Below are 17,814 nucleotides of genomic sequence, written 5' to 3' on the forward strand. Positions count from 1 at the left end.
GGCTGAGGCCGTGAACTCCTAACCGTCTGAAGGGACAGAGGCTGAGGTGGAGGAGTCTGGCTGGGGCTGTGGTGAGTACTCTTGGGGTCAGAAGCATGGGCTTGGGCAGGAGCACACCCAACAGGGCCAAGCTGGGCTGGGCCAGCCGAGTGTGATCTCGGGCCCTGGGTAGCAGCTGTCGCCTCTGAGCACATCTTCGGAGGCCACCGCCCTGGGCTCTCAGCTCGGTCGAGTTAGTCCCCCAGGTGACCAGGTTAGGAGGAGGGAAGTCTGTGGCTTGGGTTAGGGGTCAGTTTGTCATCAAGGGCTGGGATTTGTAAAAGGAAATATGTAAACCCCCGAAGTCCCAACAACTGGGGTGGAGGTGGGGGGTGGGTAAACAAAACTAACGTATATTGATTGAGCTACTTAAAGATGCCAGGTGCTTTCCACAGATCATCTCCAGGGCGTTAACTGACGCACCCAGGTGAAGTGAGCACGCAGCCAGCAGGCGGTGAAGGACTTCCAGCTGGGTTTCTCTGAAGTCACAGCTCTTGCTCTTTCAACCCTCCCCTATTTCCTGAGCGGAGTCTCCCCGGGCAGGTGATGATTCTGGGGACACCCTGCGCGTGGTGGGAGCGGTGGGGCCGCGGAGAGGCGGCCGCGAGCCAGGCGGCCTCTGCTGGGCTGTGGGCTGCAATTCAGGTAATAGAGCCGCTGGTTCTCAGGTGTTTTCGCGAGGTCTATGGACTCCTCCGCGCGGCCTGGGACGCCTTTGCCCAAATACTGCAGCGTGGCCACGACCCTGAAGGCCCCTGCCTGGGCCGGCACTGCTCCTCCCTGGGACCTCTCCTTCACCTGCCCCCTCGCCTGCAGAGCACCCTGGCTGACCCGGCACAGCCTCCTCACCAGGTACCCATCTATACTTCCTTTTTCCTCTCTGTTCTTGGCTCAAAATGGTGGGAGACATGATGGCCCAGGATGGAGAGGACTTGCTTCCTGGGAAGGCCGAAAGGGTTCCTTACTGGTGTGGGCTGAGTTCCTTGGGTTATTATAATCCCCCCAACTCTACTCACAATAAATAAATAAGTAAATACATAGAGACTTGCCTGGAGGTCCAGTGTTTAGGACTCCAGGATTCTACTGCAGGGAACACAGGTTCGATCCGTGGTTGGGGAACTAAGATCCTGCATGCCTCCATGTACAGCCAAAATATAAATAAACTCTAACCCCAGTGACAAGGGCTGACCTGGCTTTTGTCCTGCCTTGTAGTGGAGGGGCTGATGTCAGAGTTGATATGTGTGGGAGAAGGCAGGCATCACCAGTTATAAAAGTGCTGGCTCATTTTATCATCTTCTCTGCAACTTGCCCTGGCACTATATGAGGGAATTAGGTGAGGTCGCCCGATCCCTCCTCAGGTTCCCTCAGTTGTCCTAGCTTTTTGTGAATGGTACCCAAAGTTAGCTATCTACAGTGTGAATACTAGAGGGGAAGGGAACCTCAGCCGATAAGCACATACAAATCGTGTAAGTCGCATGCTATTCAAGTCAGTCTGCCCAGGCCGGAACCCTATAGCCCCCTTTCTTGTTTCACCCATGTGGACCATTTCCCTTCAAAGCCAGAGTTTAAACAGTCCTGTATCCTGGCTTGCCCACAAAATAAATACGTTTTTTTTTTTTTTTTTCGGAAAACCAAAACCTGACTCAACAATTCCCTATGGCTTGGTTTTGTCTACCAGAGTTCCCAGAACCAGCTTCTCCTTTTTTCTGTCCCTCAGCCTCTTACTCAGCCCCTGTGCTTCCCCCGCTCAGACACTTCCTCCTCTCTTCCGACTCCATGGTGCTCAGCCTCTTTGCAGTTTTGCTCCTTTGTCATCACCATCCAAGCCTCCACACCTCATCCTGGAATCCCGCACACCACCTCAGGATCTCCCTTCCTGGAAGAACACTTTCCTGGCCTGCTATCTAGTCTCAGAACCAGTTAATCTGGCCGTCCCGTTATATATCAAGGCTGATCCCATTCTGATTACCTTGAAACAATTCCCAGGCCTTAAACAGCGATTCCCTTCACTCTCCTCTCCTTCCTCTTCCAGCAATTTACCTTATCGGAAGTCACAGATTGCCACTCTTAACACGGGCTTCTGTTCCATATTGCCTTAACTGTCAAGTTCACCCCATGGTTCTGCTCAGACCTAACTTTGAAATGTGTTTCTTGATGGTTTTAGGGCTTGCTTTTCTCTGCTTCCCTAATTCCATTTGTTTTCCCCCAGATATGCATCTTACTACCCTTGTCTCCACATTGCTGACCCAGCATGGCAGGGGCCTGGCTGGCTGGGAAGAGTTGGAGAGGCTGCTGACACATGGGTCCTGGCAAGAAGGGAACCAGATGGCTTTTATTACAGGGCTCAGATAAAGGCTGCTCCAGAGGCAAGTCCCTCAGTCCCCATGTCTCCCCATATGCTCCTCTGGGTGGCCCTGTCATACCTGATATGCCTCAGCTGTTCAGTGTCTTAAATAAGCACAGATCTTCCATGGCCAGGATGTGGAGGTGAAAATGTCATGTCAGTGAGTGCATCAGTTTGCTGCTGCTGCTGAGTCACTTCAGTCGTGTCCGACTCTGTGCGACCCCATAGACGGCAGCCCACCAGACTCCCCCATCCCTGGGATTCTCCAGGCAAGAACACTGGAGTGGGTTGCCATTTCCTTCTCCAATGCATGAAAGTGGAAAGTGAAAGTGAAGTTGCTCAGTCGTGTCTGATCCTCTGCGACCCCATGGACTGCAGCCTTCCAGGCTCCTCCATCCATGGGATTTTCCAGGCAAGAGTACTGGAGTGGGGTGCCATTGCCTTCTCCAATCAGTTTGCTAGAGCTACATAACAAAGTGGCACAAACTGAGTGGCTTTAACAATAGAAATTGATTCTTTCAGTTCTGGAGAGAACCAGGTGTGGGCAGGGGTGGTGATTCTGAGGGCTCTGGGGGAGGATCTGTTCCGTGCACCTCTCCCAGCTTCTGGTGGTTTGCTGGCAATCTTTGAAGTCCCTTGGCTTGTAGAAGCATCCCCCCACACTTGGTCTTCATCTTCACTTGCTGTTCTCCCTGGGCTCATGTCTGTGTTCAAATTTCCCCTTTTTATAAGGACACCAGTCATTGGGTTAGGGGCCCACTCTACTCAGTCATCCTCAGTGTGACTTTGTCTTAAGTCATTTAGACTAAAGTGTGACACATTTTGAGGTCCTAGGGGCTAGGACATCAACATGAATTTTGGGGGGACATAATTCAACCTGTAACCGTGAAGAAAATGTACAGTAAAAGCACTTTGTTCAGGAAGATTCGGTGTGTGGAGTTATGAGCACCAGCCTAAGGGAAAGAGGAACCAACCCTGTATACCTCATGTGCGCCTGTGTCCTTCCGCATGGGAGCACAGTCCCTGTGTGCTGGGGCCAGACCTGCGCTTTACTTTGCTGACTGCTTGCTTCATTGGGATTTTCCTCTTTCTTTTCAGAGTCAGACTTTGCGGGTCCATAGAGGGAAAACTGTTGTGATTTATAAAAAAAAATGTTATAGAATTTCCAATCAAAAGTCATTTTGTCATTTTCCAGTAACTAATATGTGAGTTCAAATGAAATATCAGCAGGAGTTTGCTCAAATATAGATTCTGTCTGCTGCTGCTGCTGCTGCTGCTAAGTTGCTTCAGTTGTGTCCGACTCTGTGCGACCCCATAGACGGCAGCCCACCAGGCTCCCCCGTCCCTGGGATTCTCCAGGCAAGAACACTGGAGTCTAGTGACTAGATAAAAGTTAATTTGTAACCACACTTTATCGCTCTTCAAAAATCATACTGAGTTCTCCAAACAGCTTGTTCTTTTAATTAGCTCAGTATTCCTCCTGCCCTCCCTGTCAGGCCGCTCGTTCCTTCCTCGGCCCCACCTCCCCTCATGGACATGCAGGCAGTGCACAGGGCTGCCTTTGCCTGGCAGGGCCTGTGATTGATACCCTACCCGCGGCTGGTCCAGGACACGGGGACAACGCTTCCTGGGAGGGCTGGGAGAACTCTTCCTGGGGTGCTTTGGGAAAGATGGAGAGGACCCAGTTTACTCCTGTGAATTGCAGACCAAAAATAAAGATAGGAGAAAAGAAAAACAGGAAAAGAAAGAGCACGGGAAGGGAAAGGCAGGAAGTGATAAACAAGAGTTGCCACAGCAAGAAGCAGAGGGAGAGCCTCTGCCTCATAGCCGGCCTGTCCCTGCCGTAATGGGCTCCAGCAGCACCCGGCCTGGCCCCTTCCCTAGCTGGCCCCTGCTGTGTGGGAGGGAGCCCCTCAGCCTGGCTTTGGGCATTGTAGGGAACCATGAAGCTCCCTGTAGTACTTCCTAAGGCCAGGTATTATTCTGAATATTTTCCTTCCCACAGCTGGAGAGGCAGGGGGTCCTGCTGGTGGAATTTGAGGCTCCCCTTGCCACAGGCCCAGAGCTGCCAGCCCAGCGGCAGAGCGTGGTCTTAGAGGAAGATGTCATTCAGTTCTCGCCAACCATGGAATTCTCACTGCGACCTGGGGACAAGGTGCTGGCACCCTGGGGCCCTGACCAACAACGCTATGGCCCTGGCACTGTTCTGTTGGGCTTGGAGGCGGGAGACCTCCAGAGAGGTAAGGGAGCTGCTCTGGGGCTCCCCGGGCCAGGCTGGTGATCAGGCTGAGGAAAGAGCAAAGCGGCTGTCTCTACAGCTTAGGGGTCTTAGGGGCTTGAGGAAATCCTTACCCTTTCACTTGCAGCTTCATCCCGAGGGTGGCCACAGAGAGACAAATCATATTTTTCCAATTATAAAATATTTGTTATCAGGGCAAAATCACCCAAGGCTACTATGTCTATGTTGGTTACCTGACCTATGGTGTGGTGAGGTTGTCCAGAGGTCACACCTGTACTCGGTCCCCCACCATGTCATCCAGGCATGGATACAGTGTCCCCTTGTGTGGGGCCCGCCAGGCAGCATCATTGTAATTCAAACCGCAAAGGAGGCTTCTCCTCCCCTCCCCCTACCTGAGGAGGCATTGGGTTTTGATGAGAAAACTGAGACATGGAGGCACAGGATGGGGAGGTAAACATGGGGCAGGTGAGGGACGTCCCTGGCAGGCTTTGCAGGGAGAGGTGTGCTTGAGACAGCAGGCAAAGCTGAGGGGCTGTGCTGAGGCTTTGCTTCTGGGGAGAGGAGAACCTTTACCCTTGATGTAGAAGAGGCGGTTGTAACAAAATGTTGCCCTTCTCTGTTACATAGCATCCCCGAAAGAAGAAGAAATTACTGTTCATTTCTGGAATGGCAGGACAGCTCCAGTGCCTCTCAGAGGGGTCCAGTGGGTGCCCCCAGCTGTCTGGAAGAAGGCTGTGGACGGGCTGCATAAGCCTTTCGCCAGGCAGCACCCCAGGCCCCTCCTCTGGGCCCCTTGCTGCTCTCTGGTGGGGCCGGTCACTGGATTTGTCACCAGCGGGCTTCCTTTGAGCCCTCCATTCCTGTGTGCTCCCTGCTACCCACATGCCAGCTGCCGGCTGCCGGTCCAGGGCTGCCTCTGCTGCTGCCCCCTGGCTGGACCCACATGGTGGCCTCCAATTAGGACCTCAGGGGTTGCAGCCAGAGAACCTCCAGAAGCGGAGCTGAAGCCCACAGCCCAGCTTTTGCCCCTGGAGAATCCTGAGGAGGAAGAAGTGGCAGTGCAGGCTCCCGCGGCTGTTTCCTCCTCCTCCACCTCCTCCTCTTCTGAAGACGAGGATTTGGAGAATGAGCTGGAGATGGGCCCCCCTCAGAGGCTGCTGGTGGACAGCACAGTCAACACGGACCCCATCCTTCTCGAGAAGTCTCCGAGGAAGCAGGGTGGCCTCTGCCAGCCCGAGTGGAGGTACTGGAGGAGAAACGGGCCTGAGCCGTACCCAGGGAAGCCAGGTAGGCCTTTTCCTAGGGTGGGGCTGAGGCCCCTGCTCCCTTCCCCTCTGCAACCCCCTCCTTGGGTGGGGGTGGTCTCTCAGGAATCCGATACACTTGTCTGCTGTGATGGAACTGGAAGTAACACTGGGGGGTGTGGTCATGTTGAAGGGGGGCTGTGATAAGAGGGAAGTAGTGGGCTTTATTGATTAAATGGAAACCTAACAAGAAAGGATGAGCCGATCTTGGTGCTAAGCTTTGCATCCCTATTTGACAACTGTCCTTTCTTTCTTCACTAGTCTACTGGGAGGACACTGCCATTGTCCGTTTCTACCCTCCCCTCCTTCACTTTCCTTGGAGGCTGTGATTTTTCTCTACATGTGCAGTCAGAATGCCTCCACGTGTTGATTAGAGTCTTCAAGACCCTGAGAACTCAGAAACGTCTTTAAACATTGGTCATCAGACCCTACTCTTCATATGAGCCCCTGAGGAAGTCAGAGTGGGAAGAACCGGGCGCAGCCTTAATCATCTCACTCTGCCATGGAAAGGGGAGACAGGGTCACTGTTGGCAATCTGCAGCCACTCCCGAACTTCTTTACCCCAGCAAAGACCTGTGTGACATGCCCTCGTAGGCTTAGGGTAGTGTGTCACTGATAATGCCTCGTGCCATGTGATCTAAATTCCCAATGTGGCCCAGAAAGAGCAGATACCTAAGGTAGCTGGCAGAGCTTTATGAAGGAGATGGCTTGCCCTAGCCAGCCCTCGGAGAAGGCAGTGGCACCCCACTCCAGTACTCTTGCCTGGAAAATCCCATGGACAGAGGAGCCTGATGGGCTGCAGTCCATGGGATTGCTAAGAGTTGGATACAACTGAGCCACTTCACTTTTACTTTTCACTTTCATGCACTGGAGAAGGAAATGGCAACCCACTCCAGTGTTCTTGTCTGGAGAATCCCAGGGACAGAGGAGCCTGGTGGGCTGCCGTCTATGGGGTCGCACAGAGTCAGACACGACTGAAGCGACTTAGCAGCAGCAGCAGCCAGCCCTAGACTAGTCTAACCCTAATTCAACCTTCAGTGAACTAAATGAACATTGAACCTGGGGCAGGGATACTGAGGGTTAAAGAATACCACTGCTAAGGGTATAAGGATCTGTAGACACTGCCCACTCGGGGACTCACTGAGTCCCCATTTGAAGCCATTGCCAGGATATCTGCTTAGTCAGGACCTCTCAACCCACAGGGATTTCAGTCTTGCTCCAGGCATAAGGACTTTATTAGTCTTTCGTTCCAGGAAGCTGAGAAATTGTTTCCACAGTGAGAAACTTTCTTGGTGACTCCTCTGGGTCCCAGGCCTTTGGAGTGGGCAGGGATAGATATATTAGTTGCTGATTTGTTTTTGTTTGGCTGTGTTGGGTCTTAGTTGTGGCACCCAGGGTCTTCATCGTGTCATGTAGGATCTTTCCTGGTGCAGCACATGGACTCTCTAGTTGTGGTACATGGGCACCCTGCAGCATGTGGGATCTTAGTTCCCCAACCAGGGATTGAACTCAGATGCCCTGCATTGCAAGATGGATTCTTAACCGCTGGACCACCAGAGAAGTCCCAACTGCTGTTGTATTTTATATGATGGTTTCTTCCTTAGATTCCAAGGTGTGGGACCTTTCCCCCATGTCTGAGAGGGAGTAACTAGAGGGACAGGAATCCAGCTATGACCAGTGGAGCTTTTCCTCCACTCTCTAAGAGGACACTTTGTATAGAAAATGTCAAGATAGGGCGGGGAGAGCTTCCTGGATGTCTTTCATCGCAGTGAAAGGCCTTGGCAGAAGTGCTTGGAAACAGGTTTCTACAGGTGTGTCCTCTAACAAGTAATAATATAAACAAAATAGTGCCCAAATCTAGAGTTTTCAAGTTAAATTCTCCATGGCTTCCACTGCCTCCTGCTTCAGCACAGACTAGGGAAAGAAAAGCTTTATCTATCCAGAGGGAGTAGCCTGTGGGGAGCGACTGAGATAGGATGCGGCCCTGCCTCATGGAGAGGCAGGCCAGTGGGGTAACCAGAGGGCCATGGTGCGCAGACCTGCCCTGGCTCCAGGCCTGCATTCCCATGGCCTGCTCCATGGCATTCTATCCAGACTGTTCCAAACCCAACTGAGTCCAGACCAATCTTTCCTGGCCCCAAGGTACACTGCTTTTATCTCCCACCCAACCGGCTACACCTACGTTCAGCCTCTCTCCCCATTACCATATTTAAACAGATCCTCTCTAAAGTACTCTGCATCCCCAAATAAAGTCTAATGATTGGCCATAAAGAGAGTATCTTCAGGTACTTGGCCTGGCTTTCCTCTAGGTTATTGGACCATTTGTTATGCTCCAGGCAAAGGTTAATTCTTGGAGTGGAACCATGATAATCAGTGAGCCTGCCCTCTGCCAAGTCCCACACCTGCACTCAAAGCTATGGAGAATAAGCCTGGATGGGGTGTGGAGAAAGGGCCCGTCACCAGCCCTTGTCCCAGACAGACGCTGTGCCTCACTAACCAGTGAGATGAAGCGTGTAAAAGGACACATGTGCCGGGCTGGAAACCATGGCAAACACCAGAGGTTTTCTTTTCTCCCTTCCAGATCTTGTTCCCTTCTAAGAAAATGTGCTGCTTTGCTTCTCCTAATTGTGCTTGAGTGCCACCAAGAACTGATGCTTGCCAGTCTGGTCTGAGGCTCTGCCCACTAAGGATCCTCTTGTATGGGTCCCCGCCTGCCACACTTTTGGCTCCTTTTAGTTACAGGCTGAGAGGTTACTGTCTGATCCTAACAAACCTGGGGGCAGGATTCCTGCCAGCAGACATGCTGCTCTCCACCCTTGCTTACAACTGAAACAGGGTTCAGAGAGTTAAGGGATTCTGTGATCCATGATTTAGTCCTACCCAAGTCGTCAAGACTAACCGTATCAAAATGGTAGCATATTCAACTAACTGAATTTTGGGTTCAGGAATAAGACTTTGCAGCACCCAGAAAGATGAGAAGAGCAACAGACAACAGAGAGAGAAACCTGCTGCAGCGGGGAGTCCTAGAGAGCTGGCCCTGAACGTCACTGGCATGAAGCCGCTGCAGATCCTGCCCAAAGAAGCCGGACACAGAAAACTGAGTCAGGGTACTGCTGCACATCAGCAGGGCCAGAACTCCGAGACTAAAAGCCCCAAGGATCAAGGTAGAGCAGAATGGCTGCAAAGGGGCTTCTGAAGGGCTCTCTCCAGGGTTCTTTGATCTTTTGGAGTCATACCCACAATCTTGCATATGATTTCAGAAGGCTTGCAGAACCCACAGATTTCCTCACTGGCTTCTTAGGTGTGTAAGGATCCCTGTTTAAGTGACCCTCTACCTGGTGATGGTGGGTATGGGTCTGCTTTACTAGGCCTCTGTCCATGAGTCTGCTTTTCACTAGGAATGCTAAGACAGCGCTACTTAAAACTTTGTTTTCATCATATGAAATACTGGCCTTTTTTCTGAGGCAAAACTTACATTCAAAACGAGGTGAAGTTCTAGGCAGTTAAACTGAAATGCAACGATACTGTTGGCGTGCTAGCTTAAAGACGCTTAGGACACAGCAGTGACTTCATAATTTTAAGGATCAAAAGTCACTGATTTTTAAAGTCAGCATAAGACTCTCAGTGTTTTTTTTTTTTCGTCTTATAGGAAGCTAAAGAGTAGAGGTGGTAACCTGAGGAGGAGCTACAGAGTGGCTGACAAGGCACTCTTCAACGGAAATGGCACAGTGAGCCCACAGATCACAGTCCAGTAAGCAGCAGCATCTTCACCTGTCCTGAGGAGCACAGGAGTGAGGAGCCCAGGGCTCCCTGCCAGGGGCCGGGTAAGACCTGCTTAAGGATGCCTCTTCCACAGAAGCTACAGAACATGGTTGGCCTGCTTTGGGCAAACGTGTCCACAGCCTCTCTGTTATCTTTTCATAAAGCCTCAACTGTACAAGAGCGACGTTTTGTTTCCCTTCTTAATGCCAATAAAAAGGAATTTTCTTCATTTTCAAATCTCTCCCTTTATTGTCATAATTAACCTTTGCTTGGAAAGCAAGCTGTAAAAACTATTCAGACAGTATCATTACATTATTACTTTCAGGCAGAAGAGGGTGAAGGGACTTTCAAGTTAAAATAGGCACTGAAAGAGACACAGTCCAGTTCCTAGGAAGGCTGACCCTCACAGTCAGCACTAAAGGCAGGATTAATGTGTACATATTAAGAATATACAGTAGCTTTATTCTTCTTGATACTCAGAAAAAGGTGATGTGATGCCTGTGACGGTCCACATCATATGGGGAAGACCAAGTCCACACTTTGTCCGGAATCAACTGCTACGATGTGAGTCTTTTTGGTCAAGTCATCTGCACCCACAGTGACGGAATAGGTCCCTGGATAGACTTCTATGTAGAGGTCCTTAGAGATGTTCTCAGCCTGGAAGGAAAAGCAGATGTACCAGTTTAGAGGTTTTATGTCCTGCTGCTGTCAGAGCACCCTGTGTGTGATGCAGTGAGAGGCGCTAAGGTGGGAGACGGAGGTTCTGCTTTCTACACCTGACTTGGCCACATAACAGGACTGCCCTTCAGGCCAGTCTCACCCGCTCTTTATGCTTTTATTTCTAAAATTAGCTCACAAGAATGTATATGAAAATGCTGAGTTGTTGCAGGAACATGAAGAATCATAAAAGGACACACTGGCTGGAGTGTAAAGTTAAGAATCAGGTGGAGGGAAAGGCTAATGACCATTGCTTTGGGGCTCAAAAGTAGGCAGTGGCACCTGTTAGCACAGACCAGCAGCAATGGCGAGGCACTGCAGGATGATGCAAAGCATTCTTTTTAGGTGTGCTTTGCTAAATTCATTATTAGGATGAAACATTTCTCCTAAAGCTGAGACTATGAATAGATTCCATTTTGTCATGCAGCAAGTCAGCTGGCTGGCTAATGTCCTCCCTTGGAGGGCTGGTTCTCCCATACAGATGGTCCTTGACTTACAACAATCTGACTCATTCTTTTTTTTTTTTTTTTTTTTTACCATAATGTGAATGTGATATGCATTCAGCAGAAACCGTACTTCCAATTTTGATCTTTTTGCAGGCTAGTGTGATGCTGTGCCAGCAGTGAGAGATCTCCCAGTCAGCTGTGCAATCCGAGAGTAAACAACTGATACACTTATAACCATTCTGTACCCATACAACCAGTCTCCTTTTCACTTTCAGTGCAGCATTTGATAAATTACATGAATTATTCAAAACTTAACTATAAAGTAGGTTTTGTGTTAGATGATTTTGCCCAACTGAGGGTATATACGTTGGGTATATAAGTGTATATAAATGTATATACACTTATATACCAAGGGTATATAAGTGTTCTGTGCATGTTTAAGGAAGGCAAGGCGAAACTATGACTTTCAGCAGCTTAGGGATATTAAGTACACTTTCGATTATGGTATTTTCAACTTATGGATTTATCAAAACCAGCCAGTGTTGGAGGCATCTAAGCCTAACAACTTGTACTAGAAGCAGAATAGTCTTAGTTGCTACTAAGTCTAGTATATTCTGAATCCAGGCTAGGAGTACACTGTAGACCAACAAAAATTAAACTATTACTACAACATACAGGGGTTCCACTCCTCAGAATTCAGCCCTTCCAAGTTCCAGAAGATTCCCTGGGTTCATGAACAAATGAGTATTTTACCCTGAAAAACTCATCACTGTATGTTTTCACATAGAAACATTTGTGGAAAATAGGCACAAACTCCTTTAAATGTTTTGGAACCCGATCTAGCTGAATGTATATGTTTCAGAATTTCAGCCATGGTTTTCACTTCATAAGCAGGGGGCCAGGCCCCTCCCAATGCTTAAACAGATGGTGACATTCCAGCAGGGCCCAGCTGAGCTGTAGGAATGGAGTTATGAATGCTCTGCATTCTTTCCAACCACAACTATGAGTTGAGGCACAAACGCTATCTCTGAAATTTCAAGGGAAGGAAGGATACCAAGAAAATATAATTTTACAGTGAACTAAAATGCTGCACACTTTCCCCTAAGATAAAAATATCCCAACTTAAAAATAATATGGATCTAACACAAAGAACCCTGTTGTAACCCAGTCAGCTGATTCATGGACGGCAGTGGTGGGGAAGCCGGTGCCCTGGAAGTTCGGTACTCACAGACTGGGGTGCCTTCAGCACACACTCTGACGCCCGATGCATGCCTCCAACACTAAGGCCTGCGTCTTTTCTCTGAAGAGAGAGGTAGAAACACTGATGAGGGCCCGAACTTCGACTTCTGGATGGTAGAAATTTTTTCCAACTTAATGAGGAACTAACAATTGTGCTGTCACTGTTTTCCAAGTTGTCACTAAGATCTTAAGGCTTTTAGTGATTTCTGTCATGTACTTTTAGTCAGATGTTTACCATCATTACCTTTTATCCTTACATGGGCTTTGGAGAAAGACAGACCTGAGTTTGAATCCTATGCTGCTGCTGCTAAGTCGCTTCAGTCGTGTCCGACTCTGTGCGACCCCGTGCGACCCCATAGACGGCAGCCCACCAGGCTGCCCCGTCCCTGGGATTCTCCAGGCAAGAACACTGGAGTGGGTTGCCATTTCCTTCTCCAAGGCATGAAAGTGAAAAGTGAAAGTGAAGTCACTCAGTCGTGTCTGACTCTTATCGACCCCATGGACTGCAGCCTTCCAGGCTCCTCTGTCCATGGGATTTTCCAGGCGAGAGTACTGGAGTGGGTTGCCATTGCCTTCTCCTATACCTGCCATTTATTGAGAGGGACAGATTAATATCTCTTAAGTCTTGATTTCCAGCCTATAACCTGGGGACACTAGACTGTAGGAAGATTTAAAGTGCAAAAGTGATTGACGTTTAACAGGCTTTCAGAAAACAGAATTCTCTTCTGTGCTTCTCCCAGCAGTGGGAGTATTAGAGAGGAAGAGACTGAACTGAGAAAGTCAATTTCTCTTAGAGTCATCAACTTACATTTTATAGGAAGGGAGGCTGCTGCTAAGTCGCTTCAGTCGTGTCTGATTCTGTGCGACCCCATAGATGGCAGCCCACCAGGCTCCCCCGTCCCTGGGATTCTCCAGGCAAGAACACTGGAGTGGGTTGCCATTTCCTTCTCCAATGCATGAAAGTGAAAAGTGAAAATGAAGTGGCTCAGTCGTGTCCGACTCTTAGTGACCCCATGGATTGTAGCCTACCAGGCGCCACCATCCATGGGGTTTTCCAGGCAGAAGTACTGGAGTGGGGTGCCATTTCCTGCTCCAGATAGGAAGGGAGGGGAGGGATACAAATGACTCTTGCCCATGTGTAAGCTCTTACAGGGGCCTGGGTGGGGCCAGAAATGGGAGCCCTGGATCCAGGCCTTGGTGCTGCCACTCGCACCCCAGGCCAGGGAAACGGGAGGGACTTCTGGCACGCAGCCAGTCCTTGCTCATATCCCTGTGGCCACTCTCTTGTCCCTTCTCAAAACAAGGGAGTCAGGAATCCAACCTGTGGATTAGACTCTGGACTTAAGTTTGCTACCTTTGAGTATAACTAGGGGAGCTGAAAAACAAAAACAAGAAAAACCTGCTCTTCTCAGAAACAATAACAAAGGACTTCTGTTGAATTAGTTCAACAAGTAGTCTTTTAGACTTCCCAGAGTGACATGTGGTAAGACAGAGAATTCATAGTGAGAAGCCTGTAACTGTTATCTTTAGGAAAAGGATGTTGTTAAGAGACCCCCTCCTCGCACTTCCTTTTTTAAAATTACCAAAGACGTGATACTTATCACTACTTTAGAGTAAAATACATGATGATTAAAAGTCTCTTTCATATCCCTAGATGTAAAAGGATATTTGAAGTGCTTTTTGTTAAGCCTGCTCAAGAATCCCTTGGCCCAGGATTGTCACTGAAGATCCTACAGTGGCATCCATCTTGTATTTTGGACAAAAACTCCTATTTCATGTTCATTGCTGTAAGTTCTCTGAGGAGAAACATTTCCACAAAGTGCTGTAGAGTCACCCAGCCACCCAATAACATGATCCAGCAGAAGCCCCAGGATGTGGGGCCTCCCAGTTTGGGAGGCTGAGGGCACAGCACAGCTGAGGGTACATACCTGACCACTCCCTGCATCAGAGCACAGGTGCAGCTCCGATGTCCCTCTGTGATAGCGGTAGACGTGGGTTGCCCCTCCTTCCTCTGGTGCAGATGAGTAATATTTCTAGAGAAGTAACGTGGAAGACATTGGGTAACCCAAGAGTCTGGTCAGATTTTCAAAAAGCACCCTGTTACTTGGGAAAATTATGGTTAAGAAGAGAGGCAAGAGAGCAAAGGTAAATTACCTGCCCTCTCAAGAAGCCTCTAAAGTCATGTAACAAATCTTAGCCCGTGTAAAGTGGTTGCAGAGAAGGAAACTGCAGTTGGCATTACTTTGCTGCCATCTGCTGCCTCTGCAGGGCAAGAACTCTGGCAACTCAAGCTAGGTAGGCCCATGCTCTCTGCCAGGTTAAATAGTTTTCACAACATCCTCACTCTGATTTAGGCAAAATCATCCAAAGGATCAGAAAGCAGTTTTTTCCTTGTCTACTTCCTTCCTCCTGCTCCAGGTTAACCTTAGACTTGCCCTTGATAGTTACTACTGTCGAGGACATCATAAGCTTGCCTGTTTGGAACAAAGGGTAGGGACAATGTTTAAGTCAAGAGACCAAAAGAATGAGAAGCTGGGAAAAGCACGTCAGGACATGAAGCTAATGATGTAACTTAGGGGCTGCTTCAAAGTTCTGAAAATGAACTCAGAACACTGTTCTTGATTCTATCTCTAGAGAGCCAAGGAGTTCTGAGGCTCCATTCTTTAATGGAGACTTGAACTGAAGCATGAACTGAAAACCAAAGTGAAGAATACCAATTTGCTAAACCTCAAACCAAAGGCAAATATTATTCCTTTTACTGAACCATGAACCAAAGTGTTTAACTTGATCACTTTATTGTAGAGCCAAAGTTAGGGAGTTTTGTAAAACCATTTCACAGAATAAGAACATAAAAATACTCTCTGAACTGTATCTTGTTGGTTGGAATCCTATTCTTGGAGTCATAAGGATTTTATAAAAGATGTAGAAACAGAGGGTTTTTTTTTTAAATTTTAATATTCATTATGAAATTGAAAAGCAGGACAGAAATAAGGCATTTTCTTCCTTCTGCCATAGAGACCAGCACCCTTACACCCACATAAGAATCATAAAATGTTAGGCTGGACAAGACCACAGAGTCTGTTTTAAGTCCTAGAAGACACAGAGTACCTTCCACGCAGGTGATTTTCTTCAATGTTGGCTGGTCCACCTTCAACTTTCCCTTAAAGTACTTAGAGATGACCTTAGTGTATGCTTTTGAGAAGAGTATCTTTAAAACCTTTGTTCACCCATTTTAATGAATGGGACCGAAAAATCTCATGTAGGTCCTCTATGCTACAGTTTATAGCAATTTCCTGGTATTCATCTCTCAGTGAAACTGAAGAAACAGACTAAAAGGGCTGGAAAGGACTTGAACATTGTCAATTTACCATGGGGAAGGTAAGGCTGAGAGAAACTAACTGGCCTAAGGCATTAGAGCCAGGAAGTGGCAGAATACAGGTTGGATTCCTGGGAGGCCGCCCCTGCCATTAAGCCACATTACCTCTGATGAGGGCACTGCGTCTGTGCCACAAAAATCGGCTTTGTGGCCAACAAGTGATATGGACCCAAAGGGACGTACTTAAAAACTACATTATCAGGGACTTGGAAAAGAGATTAAAATCTAATGGAGGGATTTTGCTTCAATTTTTGCTTTGAAAACAGACTAAGTTCCAATTTAGAGTGATTCTACAGATTTAAAAAATTTTAGTTTAGTTCAAAGTTTTAAAAACTCCTTATGTTTGGTCTTACTTTGGAATTCAGCAAATAAGCACCGACCTCCCCATCTAAAAATAGTGAGGGCAGAACTTTTCTGCCTTGTTCATTGCTGTAATCTCCTAACAGCTAAAGCTGCTGCTGCTGCGTCACTTCAGTCGTGTCCGACTCTGTGCGACCCCATAGACGGCAGCCCACCAGGCTCCCCCGTCCCTGGGATTCTCCAGGCAAGAACACTGGAGTGAGTTGCCATTTCCTTCTCCAATGCATGAAAGTGAAAAGTAAAAGTTTAGTCGCTCAGTCGTGTCTGACTCTTAGCGACCCCATGGACTGCAGCCTACCAGGCTCCTCCATCCATGGGATTTTCCAGGCAAGAGTACTGGAGTGGGGTGCCATTGCCTTCTCCGACAGCTAAAGCTAGGCGGTCTGTATTTGTTGAATGAACTGTAACCTGGATTTATCACCTGTTGTAAACCCTTGGCTAATTACAACCTGCCCAGGAAGGCAGGACCGGGTGAACAGATAGTGTGCAGATTCTTCCTAAATTCCACAAAAATCCACTTTGTGATCCATCAGCAGGCAGATCAGGAGCATGCTTTGGCTTACACCAACTTACCCCACACTGACTTGAAGTATAGTTCATGTATTCAGCCATTGTTCTGAAGGAAGCACTGAGGGTCGGGTGTCTGTCTTCTCTCTATTTGAATAAACGGCAAATCACAGGTGAGATCTGTATTCCCTACTGGAGAAGGAAGTCATTTTGGAAATACCTTCCTTTTTACTTTTTGAAAGGCCTCTGCAAGTTTAAATTAGTAAAATGATCTTATTGAGAAAGAATTCCATCTCTAAAAGGAATACACAGACATGCAATTTTTCCAGGACAAACGTTTGTTGGCTTTCCTCGAGTATCAGATGATAGCCTCGAAGAATTGCGTTAAAAAGTAACCAATCAGGGCCGAGCACGAGCGGTACCTAGCGGTGTCCTAAAGCTACCCAGTAAGAATCTGTCAAATGTCAAGTTTTCAAGACTTTCCAGTTCACTGTCCTGATACACAGCAGCTTCCGCCAAGCACAGGATCCCTCGGGTCCCGGTGTGTGGCGTGCCCTGGTTCTCAGCAAGCCGCTGCTGAGGGAATGAATGGGCTGGTCCACAGCAGAGGCCCTCCTCACCTTTCCTGGCAGAAGGCGCTGGGGGCTGGCTGCCGGCCCTCTTTCTCCATAGTGCCGCACCCGGGAAACGATCCCCACGCTGCCTTTGGGAAGCTCCACCGAAGGCCAGTCCACCGCCCTCCTCTTGGCCCGCTCCAGCACTTCCTGACCCAGCCTAGCCGAACGCTGCAGGGAACGTCGGTCCACCCCGTTCAGCGCCGCGGCCACCAAACAGTTCTCCATGTCTCCCTGAGAGGGAACATACACACAAACACGGGCGAGTCAGCGGAGCGCCGGACCCCGCTCCATTTCGGTCGGACCCAGAGCCTCGACCTCCCTGCCGACCACTGCCCCCGGCTAGCCCAACGCGCTCTCCAGCCGGCGCCCAGTCAGGGCCTAAGGCGTGCGCTCTCAGCCCCTCCATTTCCGTGGCCCCCTCCCCTCGCTAGAGAGCCCTCACCCAGTCGGCCTCTCAAGGCGCATGCGCTCAGTCCGCGGGCGGACTGGTTCTGAAACACCCTGCGCCGGCGCAGCAGGCCATTGGCCGGGTGGTGGTGAGGGGCGTGGCCGGTGCGAAGGAGTGTGTAGCCTGCGACCCACAAGCCTTCTTGCGACTGACTTGCAGCCTCTGCGAGCCGGTTGTCCGGTTAACTGCCTGAATGCAGGGGGAGGGGTCTGGCTGCGGGCGAGTCGGGGGGACCGGTGGCGGAAACTGTCTGTCCACCTTGTTGCAGGAGCCTCTGGGTCAGGACCTGGCCCTTAGAAACTGTCTCCACCGATTAACGCGGGGAAAGTGTTAGTAGCTCTGTCGTGTCCCACTCTTTGCGACCCCATGGGCTGTAGCCCGCCATGCTCCTCCTTTCATGGGATTTTCCAGGCAAG

At 49.2% G+C, this 17,814-nt stretch overlaps 2 protein-coding genes across 6 annotated transcripts; one reads left to right on the forward strand and one right to left on the reverse strand.

The window, feature by feature from the left end:
• The first annotated feature begins 20 nt into the window (after positions 1–20).
• C15H11orf16 (chromosome 15 C11orf16 homolog) lies at positions 21–9,925 on the forward strand. Of its 5 annotated transcripts, none has more exons than XM_086340140.1 (8): positions 21–253; positions 435–582; positions 708–891; positions 2,249–2,405; positions 4,389–4,623; positions 5,250–5,909; positions 8,872–9,090; positions 9,576–9,925. In XM_086340140.1, exons 3-8 carry the CDS (start codon positions 725–727, stop codon positions 9,581–9,583), a joined length of 1,446 nt encoding a protein of 481 aa, XP_086196266.1. In that variant the 5' UTR covers positions 21–253; positions 435–582; positions 708–724; the 3' UTR covers positions 9,584–9,925. The 5 variants fall into 5 exon arrangements, with proteins under 5 accessions (XP_086196266.1, XP_086196267.1, XP_086196265.1 ...); XM_086340141.1 differs by having other exon boundaries at positions 21–71; positions 422–582; XM_086340139.1 differs by having other exon boundaries at positions 21–71.
• Positions 9,909–17,577, reverse strand: AKIP1 (A-kinase interacting protein 1). The gene is made up of 6 exons (XM_086340146.1): positions 17,393–17,577; positions 16,954–17,181; positions 16,400–16,480; positions 14,019–14,123; positions 12,080–12,151; positions 9,909–10,345 (listed from the first exon to the last, which is right to left on the reverse strand). The coding sequence occupies exons 2-6, from the start codon at positions 17,173–17,175 to the stop codon at positions 10,202–10,204; spliced, it is 624 nt and encodes a 207-aa protein (XP_086196272.1). The 5' UTR covers positions 17,176–17,181; positions 17,393–17,577; the 3' UTR covers positions 9,909–10,201.
• Between the last annotated feature and the right edge of the window lie 237 nt (positions 17,578–17,814).

Source organism: Bos grunniens, chromosome 15 (assembly GCF_055505025.1).
Source record: "Bos grunniens cultivar Pamir isolate PY7600 chromosome 15, Bosgru_T2T1.0, whole genome shotgun sequence".
NCBI lineage: Eukaryota > Metazoa > Chordata > Mammalia > Artiodactyla > Bovidae > Bos > Bos grunniens.